The 13294-nt window shown below is 46.5% G+C and overlaps 1 protein-coding gene across 2 annotated transcripts in view; it reads right to left on the bottom strand.

Moving 5' to 3' along the window:
• The window catches only part of FAM120C (family with sequence similarity 120C), a 183763-nt gene that overhangs the window by 110289 nt on the left and 60180 nt on the right, over positions 1-13294 (bottom strand). For both annotated transcript variants that reach the window (XM_033921801.1, XM_033921812.1), the window contains exon 4: positions 298-426. In XM_033921801.1, the coding sequence (XP_033777692.1) occupies positions 298-426 (129 nt within the window). The remainder of the gene's footprint in view (positions 1-297; positions 427-13294) is intronic.

The raw sequence follows: 13294 nt of genomic DNA, 5'->3' as shown, positions 1-13294 counted from the left end.
CAACTATTCCGAAAACAACTGAAAACCTGGCTTTTCTCTAGCATATAATAATCTCTTCTCCTGATTACATCCCCTCTTTTTATGCTTTGTAAACTCTCTCTCTTCTCTCTTCCCATATTTTTTAAACTTTGTAAACCGTGTCGAGCTCCACTTCAGTGGAGAAGATGCGGTATATAAACCTAAGGCTTAGTTTAGTTTAGTTTAGAGACCACCCCTTTTCCCAGTAACTCACTCCAAAACACTAAATACAAAGCAAAGCAACTGTCCTATATAAAGGACTAATGTGGCCAACCTCACCTGTGAGTGCTTGAAGACATCCTTACCCACCAGGTCCAGATTGGCAGGATCTTTTATGGAACCCACGTACTCAGAAACTGCCTTGATCACTACATCACAAGGTGGCAGGACCAACTGGTGAGCACGAACCTAGACACAGAACTTTGCACTTCAGAACAAGAATTAGATACACAATACAGAACAAGGAAATGCAAGGCTCTGTAATCTCTCCAATGCTGGAATTTTCAAGATTAGGCAGTTTGGCGAGTCTCACACATTTTACTTCTTTCCCTTTTCTATGGAAACTTATGACTTGAATTCAGAGTCTCCTGACTTAAGATATGTTGGTTTTTGTTTTGGGGGGATAATTATCATCTGCTCTGTGAAACATAGCGTCGTAAATGGTGTTATCAAAACTATATTAGTTTCAGGTTCGTTGATTATGAAGTTATTTGATTTCCTATGCTAGAAACTACTAGCAGCCAAGTCTGTCTGGCAGGCTGCAAGTACTAGACCCTCTACAGCAGGGGTGCCCAACACGTCGATCGCGATCGACCGGTCGATCGGGAAGGCAACGCCAGTCGATCTCGTGTTGCCGTTCCAATCGGCCGGCCGATCAGCCTTCCTCTCCCCAAGGTTCCCCACCGGAATCTCCCCAAGGTTCCCCACCGGAATCTCCCCAAGGTTCCCCACGCACACTCATTCTTGCTGCGCCCTTCCTGCCCGACTGCGTCTTCCGACTGGGGGATGAAGTCACTTCCTTCGGGAGAAGGCGGGAGGGAGGTCTAGGGAAGTCACGACCCTTGAGAGCTGAGCACCGGCTGCCCCTGGCGGAATTGACAAGCCAGACTGGAGAAAGGCGGTCGGGAGCAGGAGGTGCTCTGCCCAAAAATGCCGGAGCTGCTGCTCTGACGTCTTGAGCCTGAAAACGTGAAGTTGAGTGTCCTGCTAAAAAGAGACTGGAACGGCTCTCATGGAAGACTGGCTTTTTTTCTTTTCTTTTCCTCGGCCCTGGGGATCCAGAGATTTGGGCCTGCAGAAGCCTAACGCTGACCAGCATTCCTCTCCCCGACATCAATTCTTACATCGGAGAGGAATTTCTGGGCCAGCCAATCGCTGCCTGGCTGGCCCGGAACTTCCTCTCCGACATCAGAATTGAAGGGGAGCAGAATGCTGGTCAGTGCAAGGCTTCTGCATGCAGAGCTTGGGGGGCGGTGGCTTGGAGGCCTGTTCCCCGGTGGCGACGGCAAACCTAGTGGCTTGGGGGAGGGCAGGGAGACAGAAAGAAAGTGGGCATGGAGAGAGAGAGAGAGAAAGAAAGAACAGGAGGCAGGGAGAAAGAAAGAAAAAGTTGGGGGAGAGAATGAGGTATGGAAGAGAGAAAGCATATAGGAGGCTGAAAGAAGGAGTGGGCTGAAATCAGAAGATGTCAGAAGAAGTGCAGCCAGAGTGAAGTGAGAAGAAGTCAGAAGAAGAAAGTGCAACCAGAGACTCATGAAATCATCAAACAAAAGTAGGAAAAATGATTTTATTTTCAATTTAGTGATCAAAATGTGTCTGTTTTGAGAATTTATATCTGCTGTCTATATTTTGCACTATGGCTCCCTTTTACTAAACCACAATAGCGGTTTTTAGCGCAGGGAGCCTATGAGCGTCGAGAGCAGCGTGGGGCATTCAGTGCAACTCCCTGCGCTAAAAACTGCTATGTGGTTTAGTAAAAAGGGAGGGGCTATATTTGTCTATTTTTGTATGGTTGTTATTAAGATGACATTGCATAGAGTCATCTGCCTTGACCTCTTTGAAAAAAACCCGGAATATGAATGATAATTAACATTTTCTCTGCCTTTCAGTGTGCTTTGTGGGAGTTTTAAAATTTTTTTATTGTTGGTAGATCATTTTGACTTGGTCATTTTAAAAGTAGCTCGCAAGCCCAAAAAGTGTGGGCACCCCTGCTCTACAGGAAACACAGCACCCAGGTAAATGGCTCTGTCTAGATTAGAAGGTTAAATGTTAAAGGATATTTTAATAAATTTAAAAATGTTTGGGGGCCATTAATAGATTATTATAATAAATAGATTATTATAATAAATAATTTGTATTTATCCCCATTTATTATGTATATTTGGTGGGTGGGGGGGTGGGATTGGTTTAAAAAGTGTCAGATATTTATAAAGATATCTTTATGGGGGTGGGAGGGATAATTATTTTTGTGTGAAATTTGTAATATTTTCAAGTGGAAATGTATATTATGAATTGGTTTATTGTACACTTGTTTGAAAATTTGAAATGAATAAAGAGATTAAAAAAAAAAAAAGAAGGTTAAATGTTCAGACAGTGGCTAAGATAGTACAACCAGCCATCTGGAATGCTGTAGAACTTTATGTGCGGTATCGGTAAGTTAATGTTTGTCAGTGCGTTTGATTGTTTGTAGCATTATTTGTAATTTGTTTTTAATGTACGCTCTTTCTATCCTTTGTTTTTATATTATGTAAAACCGCTTTGAATTTTAATAAGGTGGTATATCAAATTTTTAAATAAACCTGAAACCTGAAATGGGAGAGGAGCGGGAAGTGCTGGAGGAAGCATAGTGAGGATCCTGTATAATTAGATTTATTATTTTTGATTAACTACTTTTGACATGAGTTTTAAGCAATGCAAGAAAATGCAACATTTACAAATACATCTTCATATTACAACAAATACATTATCATATTAGAACAAATAATCTACTGAATGATTTGTAAGAACCAAGACCCTTTCAATAATCAATAGAGCCACAATATTGCTGAAAGAAGACCATCTTCAATGACTTTCAAAAAAACTGAAGATGACGGATCATCACAAAACTTGTCAAAGAATTCCTAAGAGCAGAGCCAACATAAGAAAAAGTTTGACTTCTAGTTGAGGCCAGTTTGACATGACCAAGACCAGGTAGCAGAAATTGTTCCTTTTGAGAGAAATGCAAAAGATCTCTGTGGAGAATATCTAAACAACTTTCTTGATACACTGAAGCCTTTAAATGTCATGCTTTGAACGTCATAGGGTTTTGCTTCAAAACCCTAACTGGCTCAGCCCCGATATATCTGTCACGCCACTTCGCCTTCCCAGGCTCTAACCGTACACTCAATGCCCACCTGTTTGCCTACCCCTCCCCAAAAGGATGCATCTACAAAAGATTCTTCGACAAAACCCTCTCTTTCCAAGCTGGCAAATGGAATGACTGCCTGTCCACCCTCATCTCTCTTGCCCCAACTTATCAATCCTTCAGGAAATCTCTCAAAGCTTACCTCTTTGATAAATTCCTCTAACCTCCGACCTTAACTAATAATCCCAACCTCGCTTCCCTCCCTACCCTTCCTCCCCGTTTGGCAACCCCCCTTGCAACAGCTATTGGATCATTTTGTAATTGTCACTGGTTTATACCATACACTTGTTAACTAATTCTCTGCACCTTCATTGCATAAATTGCCCTGAACTGTTTTCTGATATGCTGAACTGTTTTCTGATATGCTGTAACTTCGCTGTAAATGTACAGTCTCTTAACCTGTAAACCGCTCTGAACTGTTTTGTGGTACTGCGGTATAAAAAAAATAAAGTTATTATTATTATTATTATACTTATAACAATTTGAACTTAGTGTGTTGAACAACAAACAATAAATGCAATTTATACAACACGTGTAAAATGTTTCGTTCTTTTTGTAGTGGACAAAAGTCTGGCAATAGTATTTTGAATCAACTGCAGACAGTATACACTGGTTCTATATTGCCCTTCTGTACTGAGCTACACAATCGAGGAGTACAGTTTGCCCTGGCTTTTCCAGCACATCTACGGGTTTGGCAGAATGATAAGACAGAGATCCTGAGCACCGTGAAGGAAGCACTCGGGACGCCATCATAGAATTCTGATAGATGCGTCGTCCAAACTTATCCATGGTTCTGCCCTCGCGGCCTGGGGGCACCGAAGCATACACCTGGGCTGGATGGGACCGCTTGAGCGAGGATTCGACCAGGAGGGACTGATGTGAAAGCTGAGGTCCCTCGAAGCCCTTATGATGCACCGTGCGGTACCGAGCATCCAATTTCCCAGGGACCGCAGGGATAGAGTACGGAGACTCAAAACACCTCATGAAGGTCTGGTCGAGGAGCTTATGCAGCGGCAGGCGTAAGGACTCGGCTGGAGGACGAGGCAAATGCATGGTATCGAGGTACTCCTTGGAGTATCGAGAGCCAGAATCGAGGGTAATGTCCAGGTCATCAGCCATCTGCCTCAGGAAAGAGGAAAAAGACAGTTGGTCCGCCAGCGCCGGCCTTCGAGAAGGGCTGGAAGAAGTCGAGGCCTCGGGCTCCACCGAGGCCTGAGAACAACAGGGTGAGTAAAAAACTTCGGGGTCCTCGAACTCCGGTCCCGGAGGAGGAGACCCAGCCAAAGCAGAGTACCCCATACGAGGCAACTTCTTCTGAGAAGAGACGGTCGAGTGTCGAGAGGAATGCCTCGAAGAGTGCCTGGATCGATGCCCCTCACGATGTCTGGATGGGGATCGAGCCCGTCTGGTAGAATGCTGATCCCCCGAAGTCTCCATAGAGCAGATAGGACTCGAGGCCGTAGATCGGAGAGGCGGAAGATTTGTCGCTTCCCCAGACGCCGCCCAGGCTTGATAGGGGGTTCGGAAGAACTCGTCCTGCTTCCGGCTATGCCCAGGACTGGGAGGCCTCAAAGGTGGACACCACACCGACTCATGGGGAGGAGTAACAGGCTCCAAAGGAGGTAAGTCACTAAAGGAAGCTTTCCTCGAGGGAATAGGCTCTAAGGGAGGCATGTCACTGAAGGAGGCCTTCCTCGAGGCACTAGGCTCCAAGGGGGGCATGGCACTACCCGAGGCCGACCTCGAGACGCGGGATGCTGACCGCCGCTCCTCCTCGCCGAGCAACAAGGTCGAGCGGCACGGCGGAGGAGGAGGGGGCGGCCCACCCCTCGGAATCGGAACTGGGAGGTCACCCTGGATCGAGGCAATCAGCCGGGGTCCCATGGTGTTCATGAGTTCCACAAACTGAGCCTCCAGAAGGGACCGCAACGAAGCCGATATGGAGGGATCCGCACCAAAAGGGGGCCCTTCCGCACGGTCTCCGCGCTCCTTTGGTGCCGAGTGCTTCTGCTTGCCAGCCTTCGGCACTTTGAGCACCACCGGTGGAACAGTAGGGGTCGGCGCCTAGTCCGAGGAGACGGAGGAAGGCACCGGCGCCGAGGTCGAGGCCGAAACCGGCGTGAACGATGCCGGCTTTAGAAGACTCGAAACATCCGGGGAGGCCGAGGGCTTCGTAGAGGAGTCGAAGCACCAGTCGATGTCGAAGCTGTAGGATCCAACGCAGCTTCCATCTTGAACATGGACTCCCACAGAAGACAGCGACGCTTAAACGCTCGCGCTGTCAGAGTGGAGCAAGGCTGGCACGATTTCGGAAAGTGGTCCGGACCCAGACACTGGAGGCAGCGTCGATGCGGGTCCATGAGCGAAATCACGTGCTGGCACTTGCTACACTTTTTAAAACCGGTGATCGGCCGGGACATAGGCCGGAAAAGCTCCGCCGCAAGGTCGAAGGCGCGGGGCCCAAGCCACGCGGCCGACCCGGAGTCGGAAGAAAAAAATTTATTTTTTTTTTTTTTTAAAAAGAAATCAAAGAAAGAAACAACACATGGCAAGAGTAAAAGGAATTCAATCCGCGGCGATGCAGAAGGCAAAAAATCGAATTCAATGGGCGCAGAAATGAAGTAAACTTCTCAGCTCCGTGGAAGAAAAAGAACTGAGGAGACACGCCCGGACCATCGGGCGGGAAGGCACTGGCGCATGCGCGGTACGGGCATCTCGAAACTTCTAAGTTTCTTCAAGCAAGACATGCTTGTGAGACGTCCGTATCGGGGCTCTGTCGGATGACATCACCCACTAGTGAGAATACCTGCCTGCTTGTCCTGGGATAATTACTTTATCCCCTTCAGACTGTACCGATTTGGCTCCGGTGCCAGGATGAAATAAGCTTTAAATCTTTAATTTCTCAGTTTATTTGGAGGTCTAGGGCTCCTCGGGTGGCTATGGCCAAGCTGACATTGGCTAGGGGAGTGGGTGGGCTGAATGTTCCGGATATATGACTACATAATGTGGCCACCCTTATGCAATGGATCCATGAGGGCTATTCGGGGTCTGATCGTTATTTTCCCTCAGGGTAGGTTGAGTGTTGAAGCCAACCCTTTCAGTTTTTCAATCTACTGCATTCTCAGCCGGACCACGCTGCTCACTCTGAGGGCCGCTCTTGTTTTTTGTTACCGTTTTGGCAGGTCTGGCAATGGTGGCGGTGCCGTCAGGGTATACCGTCTGCGGTCTCTCCTTATCTGTTGTTTAAGGGTAATTCAGGGTTTCTATCGAGTTGGGGGCAGTCGTTTTTTTTCAGGACTGGGCACAGCGGGGTTGCCGGACTATGATACAGCTGCTGGATCTCTCACAGTCTTCCTTTCCCTTCTTTCAACAGGTCCAAGCAAAGTGGGCACTACCCCATACGTACCTGTTTTCCTTCCTTCAGCTCCGTCACACAACCCGCCAGGAGTGTGGGGGCGGGTGGATCTTGGGCTCTTTAGATCAGATCTTTGTGGCTACTCCACCTGTGCTCAACCGGTTGTCCCACTGGTATGGTGTGTTAACGGCTTTCTTCCCGGATCCCTGGGATAAGCAAATTGCGGGAGCGCTAGGAGAAGGATTTGGGCAAAGGCATCACTGACCCACAGTTCCTGGATTGTTTCAGGACCCTTTACCTTTTCTGTAAATCCACAGACTATCAGGAAATGCAGTATAAGATCTTACACCATGCCTAAATCACCCGGCACAGGGGGCAGCAGCTTGGTTTGTGTGACAGTGCTCTATATGCAAAGTGTAAATGTAAGCCTGGTACCTATATCCATTCTTTCCTGGAGTGCTCTGAGCTCTGAACTTTGGCGGGGCCTCCTTGAATCTGTTCTTCACAGGCTTATTGAGTGGGACTAAGGCACCCTTCTGTTGGGGCTCTAGGACTCCATGCGGGGGCAGGGTTTCTCCCCTCCCCAATATAGATTTATATACAATGGCATCTTAGTGGCCATAAAATTGATTTTGACCTACTGGGTTTATGAGGACTCCCCTCCCACCGCTCAATGGCGGGCCAAGCTGAGAGAGATGGCTTAATTTGAGATTCGTTCCTATGAGACTAGATACCAGGCATTATATGACTTTGTGGAGAGGCTTGCTGGATCTCCTTCCTACTTAAGAGCTCTCTGACCGGGGCATTATATTAGGTTTTCTGGGATGCCCGTACGGGGCTCCTATGGTTCCTCCTCTGCACTCCAAATTGGGGGGGGGGGGGGGGTTGGTGAGACTTGGGTCGTGTGTGTGTGTGATGACTGTTGTATGCTAGTTGTATGTCTGTTGTGAGATTTGGGGTGTATGGGTTGTTGCTGGTTTGTCTGAGAGTTGTGGGGTTACATAATAAAACAGACTATGGCTTTTGGTCTAGCATGGAGTTGATCTAGTCATTGGTGGGATGGGCTTGGCTGGAATTGCTGTTTGTATTTTTGCTGAACCTTGACTTCCAGCCCTGCTGGATTTGCTATTTGGGGAGGTTTGCCTTTGTTAGCTTTTCCTTTTTTAGATTCTTTATTTTATTAATTTTTACCAAAGAGATATAAATGATAATAATCTCAATATAAATCATCATGATTCACAAATAAATACATATTGAGATAATAAATCTTATTGTTCAAACATTTGGAACCACCCCTTCCCTCACCTTCCCCCCCCCCCCCTTAGAGGAGGCCTGGTATCTCTTCATAAGGATAGGTAGTAAATGGTTAAAATCTTAAAAGATCTTTTTCTAATTCAATATATTTTTTCCATACATCTGTAAACTTTGCCCACTGATTTGTTAAAAGGGAAGACAATCTATATTTTTTGCAAACCAATCCTAAATGATCTCTCATATCTCTTATAGAGGGTATATTTGGAGTGCGCCATTGCTGGGCCAATGTTAATCGGGTAGCTATGAATGCTAAGTCCATAAGTTTAAGTTGCGAGGGTGATAATCCCTCTACTCCAATTCCCAACACTGCCTTATCCACACTCATATCGAGAGGAATTTGGATCAGTTTACTCACATAGTAAAATACTTGTTCCTAATATTTCTGAGTCTTTTGACATTCCCACCATATATGATAAAATGTACCTCTTTTCTCCACTTCCCTTCCAACAGACATCATTTTTCTCCTTAGTACATTTACTAATTAGAACCGGAGTAATATACCATCTTGTTAGAAGTTTAATAGCATTTTCTACCAAAGCAGCTGCTCTAGCTATATGGAAGAGATGGGATATAATCTTTCCCCACTCGTCAGTTGACCATTCTCTCCCTAAATCTCTTTCCCATGCTTTGTTAGCTTTTCCATTGTTTATACTGCTCCTCATGGATTGTTCTGTTGTTCTTTTGCTGATTGTGTTTCCGTGTCTGGGCCACTGGCCATTCTCAATAAACTTTTTTTTTTTTTTTTTAATGCCCCAGAGGCTCAAAAAGTACTACCACCTTGATCCCCGAGAGGCTTGAGGCCTGCTGTCTGGTAAGGATTTTGGTTTATGGTTTTGCATAATGGCCATAAGGTCATCTTGGCCTTTACCAAAGAGCAACTGCCCCTTAAATGGCAGTTGAGTAAGAGTTGCCTTGGAGGAAGAATCGCCTGACCACTGTCTAATCCACAGCATCCTACGGGTGGAGAGTAAACCGACAACTTGCTTACAACCCTGAAAAGGGCATCAGCCACATAATCTACCCCGGTAATCAAAAATGGAAGATCCTTATTCACAATAGTGTCTGGATCATGGTGCAACAAAGTGACAGGCTCTGGCGACAAAAGAGGCTGCTGCCTCTGCGTTCAAACTAGAGGCCATGGAGTCAAAAAGCTTCTTGAGCATAAAATCTATTCTGTGGTCTTGGGCATCCTTCAACACCATACCACCTTCATTGGGAAGAGGTGTGCGCTTGGTAACCTATACCACCAGAGAATCCACCTTTATGGGAACAAAAAGTTGATTAAATGTAGCATCCATCAGATAGAGCTTAAATATAACCTTAGCCACCTGTAGTGGCTCTTCCGGCATCTCCCAGTGATCTGTAAGCATCTTTGTGATGTCTGAATGTGATGGAAACAGGAAGACCAAATTTGGTTTGGTGCTACTTATAAGTGAGCACTGCATAGCCGAGGCATGAGGAGCCTCTAACTTTAACTCCTGGAGGGAGATCATCCCCATCAGTGCTGACAGTTTGAACAGTCTGTGCACAGTGGGATCCTCATCAAGATCCAAAGCATCCTCCAGATCTGGGTCCTGCAGTCCTGTGGCTGCAGTATCATCACCCACTTTAGAAGTTCCTGCCAGGGAATGCAAAGGCATAAAAATGGAATCTTGATCATGTCATACACAGGTGGACTGTCCCTAACGGTACATGGCTCTGTTGCTAGGGACTTGTGTTCTGGGGGGGGACACCCCAGTGCCAGCAGGGCTGCAACAACAGACGGATTCATGGGGCCTTTGTTAATTAAGTCAGGGGGAAAATCCCTGCCCTTGAGGTGCAGAGGGCTCCTGTGGTTCCTGTTTTGAACTTTTTCAGGATTTCACTACCAAATCGTGGCTGTGCTTCATCGGGGTGCTGATCCCAAGTTCAAGTTTTGACTTTTTATTCTTACCTCAGGTGGACTGGGTCCCAGAACTTTACAATGGAATGGGGAGAGGGGGAAGGGGCTAAAGTAGCAACTCCCGCCCACCTTCACATGCCATGCAGTACATCAGGGATGTCCAAAACGTTGATTGCGATCTACCAGTCGATCGCAAAGGCAACGCCGGTAGATCACAGAGAGAGTAACGTATTCCCCCCATGGTCACTGTCTCACCTTTAAAGTAATTACAGCAGCCTGCAGAGCGAACGTAGCAGGCTGCCATCAGCCTCTGTAGCACATTCCCTCTGCCGCGGTCCCACCCCTGATGTCAGAAGGGGTTCAGGACCACGGCAGAGGGAACATGCTACAGAGGCCGACGGCAGCCTGCTACTTTTGCTCTGCAGGCTGCCGTAATTACTTTAAACTGTGGTAGGCTCAGAGGGAAGAATGGAGGCAAAAACTGCTCGATGATCCAGTCTGAGGGAAGAAGGAGGTAAGGCCCCACATGTTGGGGTAAGACTGTGCCTGTTGAGAGGACCCCGGCGTGATGGGAGTTGCCATAGAGACACTGCATCTTGGGGGAGGGGAGACAAAAGGACCTTGAGGAGGGGCGGGAAAGCAGCCTTGAACCAAAAGGGAGGGGGAAGACAGAGCAGATCCTGAACTACTAGAGGGGTTAGAGAAGGGAAACACTCTGAACCGAGGAGAGAGAAATGCCAGGCCCTGGGGAGGGGGAAGACAAAGAGAGTGAGAGAGACAAAGACCTGGACCAAAGGTGAGAGGACTCAAAATGTTAGCAGAAGGAATATAGAGAGAGGGAGAAATCTGAAACAAAGGGGAGGCAGAAGAGAGGGGGGCAGATGTTGGATTATGGGATGTACAGACAGAAGAGATAGAGGGGGAGAGACCCTGAGGAAGAACAGAGAGATGCAATATCAGAACAGAGGAGGGGAGACATGTTGCCAATAGGGGTGGAGGAGAGAGGAAGAAAAGCTGGACTCCTGCAGGAACACAGAGAGATGTTGGTTGGGGAATGGAACGAGGTCTGGAGGATAGAAGAGGTGCACACATTATATATAATAAATAAATATGGGGGGTCTTTTACTAAGGCGAGCTAGCCGATTTAGCGCGTGCTAAATGCTAATGCGTCCAAAGAATATAATGGGCACTTAGTGCGCTAAATCGGCTAGCGCACCATAGTAAAAGAGGGGGTATATGTTTAGTATTTTTATTGTTGGTAGATCATTTTGATTTGGTCATTTTAAAAGTAGCTCACAAGCCAAAAAAGTGTGGCCACCCCTGCAGTATATGGAACACAGATTTTTCTCAGACTGCCATTCGCCACAATTAGGAAATGATACCGAAGTATCCTGACCTGAGGAGTCTATCCCATCTGTTTTAAGCAAAAAAGAGGTGTTTTGAGGCAGATAGAAGCTTTTAATTTCAAATCAAGAAATTCAAGATAGCTGCCACTGCAGAAAATTTAGGGCCAAAAACGGCCCAGGTGAGTTACACACACAAAAAAAATTAAGATAGCTAATTTGGGATTTTTGTGGAGGGGGAACCTAGCACTAACTCTAGAACCCCAAAAAATTCAATTTGAGGACCCCTAAATGGATCTGCCAGGCTGTGAGTCTGCTACTCACTGCATCATGCTATGTGCCAGAAGCTGCAGAATGGAAGCTGCAATAGCTTACAAGGAGATCATCCGCCTCAACAAGCCTGGAATCTGAAATGCTTGTTTCTTCTGACCGCCTCTCGGGCCCAACGCACTGGCTGGAGATCTCAACCCCCTCCAGAACCCACACACACTAATGGGGGGTAGGAATGCATTCAGCACCGATCCTGGATGAAACCACCATGGAGCTACACAGCCTGCACTCAAACTCAATAGTGAATGAATCTGGGGTCAGCTATGCTCCCAAGGGAACGGTCCCTGTGCTCCCAAACTGTTAATGCAGGCTATCCAAGTAGGTGCACTGCAAAGCAGCCTACCCTTTGGAAGCAGAATCTGCACTCTCCTGCAGCCAGAGCTGTCCCCTCTGCAGCATGAAAAATAAGTCTACCAAAATAGCAGAAAAAAGACTGAATATAAAGAAAATTAAACATGAGCAGAAAAGACAAGCTTCTACGATCTCGCTTGTAGGTAGACAACTGAGGAATTGGAGGACAGCCCAGAGGTAAGAGAGGGGGGAACAAAAGTATGCAAATGACGTTTCCTACATGAATTCTCGCGAGAAGGGACTGACTATCCGATGGTTCAAGAATAGAGTGGGGTTGTACTAAAAGCCAATTATTTAACTGCTCAGTTTGCTTTTGAGATCTATAATAGCCGTCTCTTGGTTGTTATCCATAAAATACAACAACTGAATGTCATTAGCAAAAATGTGGAAATTAATACCCAAAGTGTCAATAAAGTCTTGCCAGGGGATATAAGGTACAAATTGAAAAGAACTGGGGATAACTGAAGGACTCCCGATTTCAATGTCCCCTTTGGGAATAACTGAATTTTCCAATACACAAAACAAAATTGATTAGAAAAATTGGACATGAACCATTTCAATACTGTTAATCTAATATCCACTTCCTTCAGTCTAGATAACAACTTTTAAGTGGAAAAGAGTGTCGAAAGTTGCTGTTAAATCAAGTTAGACACACAAGACATCCAACCCTTGCTCCACTTTTATCAAAATCTCATCAGTAATATCCAGGAAAAGAGATTCAGTGTTATGATTACTGTATATACTCGAATATAAATCGATCTGAATATAAACCGAGGTAACCTTTTTTTCTCCCCAAAAAGGAGGAAAAAAAGGTTGACTCAAATATAAACCGAGGGGTTAATATTGAAGTGCAGTACCTTGCCAGGCTCTGCACCCTGTTCCCCCTCCCTCCCTGCCTCCCCAACCAATCTCTGCACCCAGCCCCCCTCTCTCCCTGGCAGGTTATTTACCCTGTCCCCCCCCCCTTCCTCCCAATGCCTTAAAGTCCTAGTGGTCCAGGACAGCAAGAATCCCTCTCGCTTCCTCTCCCAGCCGATTCTAAGAATTTTTACCTCCCTCCTGTCTCCCCTGCGTACTTTGAGAATCTCTGGTGGTCCAGCATTGGCAGGAGCAACCGTCCTTCACTCTTGTCCGTGCAGAGCAACTAGCTGATTGGCTACGAGAACTCGTGGCAGCTAATCAGCTAGCGGCTCTGCACAGACAAAAGCGAAGGAATGTCGTTGGATCACCTGGGATTCTAAAGGTATGCAAAGGAAGCGGGAGGTAGAAATTCTTAGAATTGGATGAGAGAGGGGTGG

This window comes from Geotrypetes seraphini, chromosome 1 (assembly GCF_902459505.1).
Source record: "Geotrypetes seraphini chromosome 1, aGeoSer1.1, whole genome shotgun sequence".
Classification (NCBI taxonomy): Eukaryota; Metazoa; Chordata; class Amphibia; order Gymnophiona; family Dermophiidae; genus Geotrypetes; species Geotrypetes seraphini.
The sequence above is the reverse complement of the archived record's forward strand: the minus strand, read 5'-3'. Positions and strand labels throughout refer to the sequence as shown.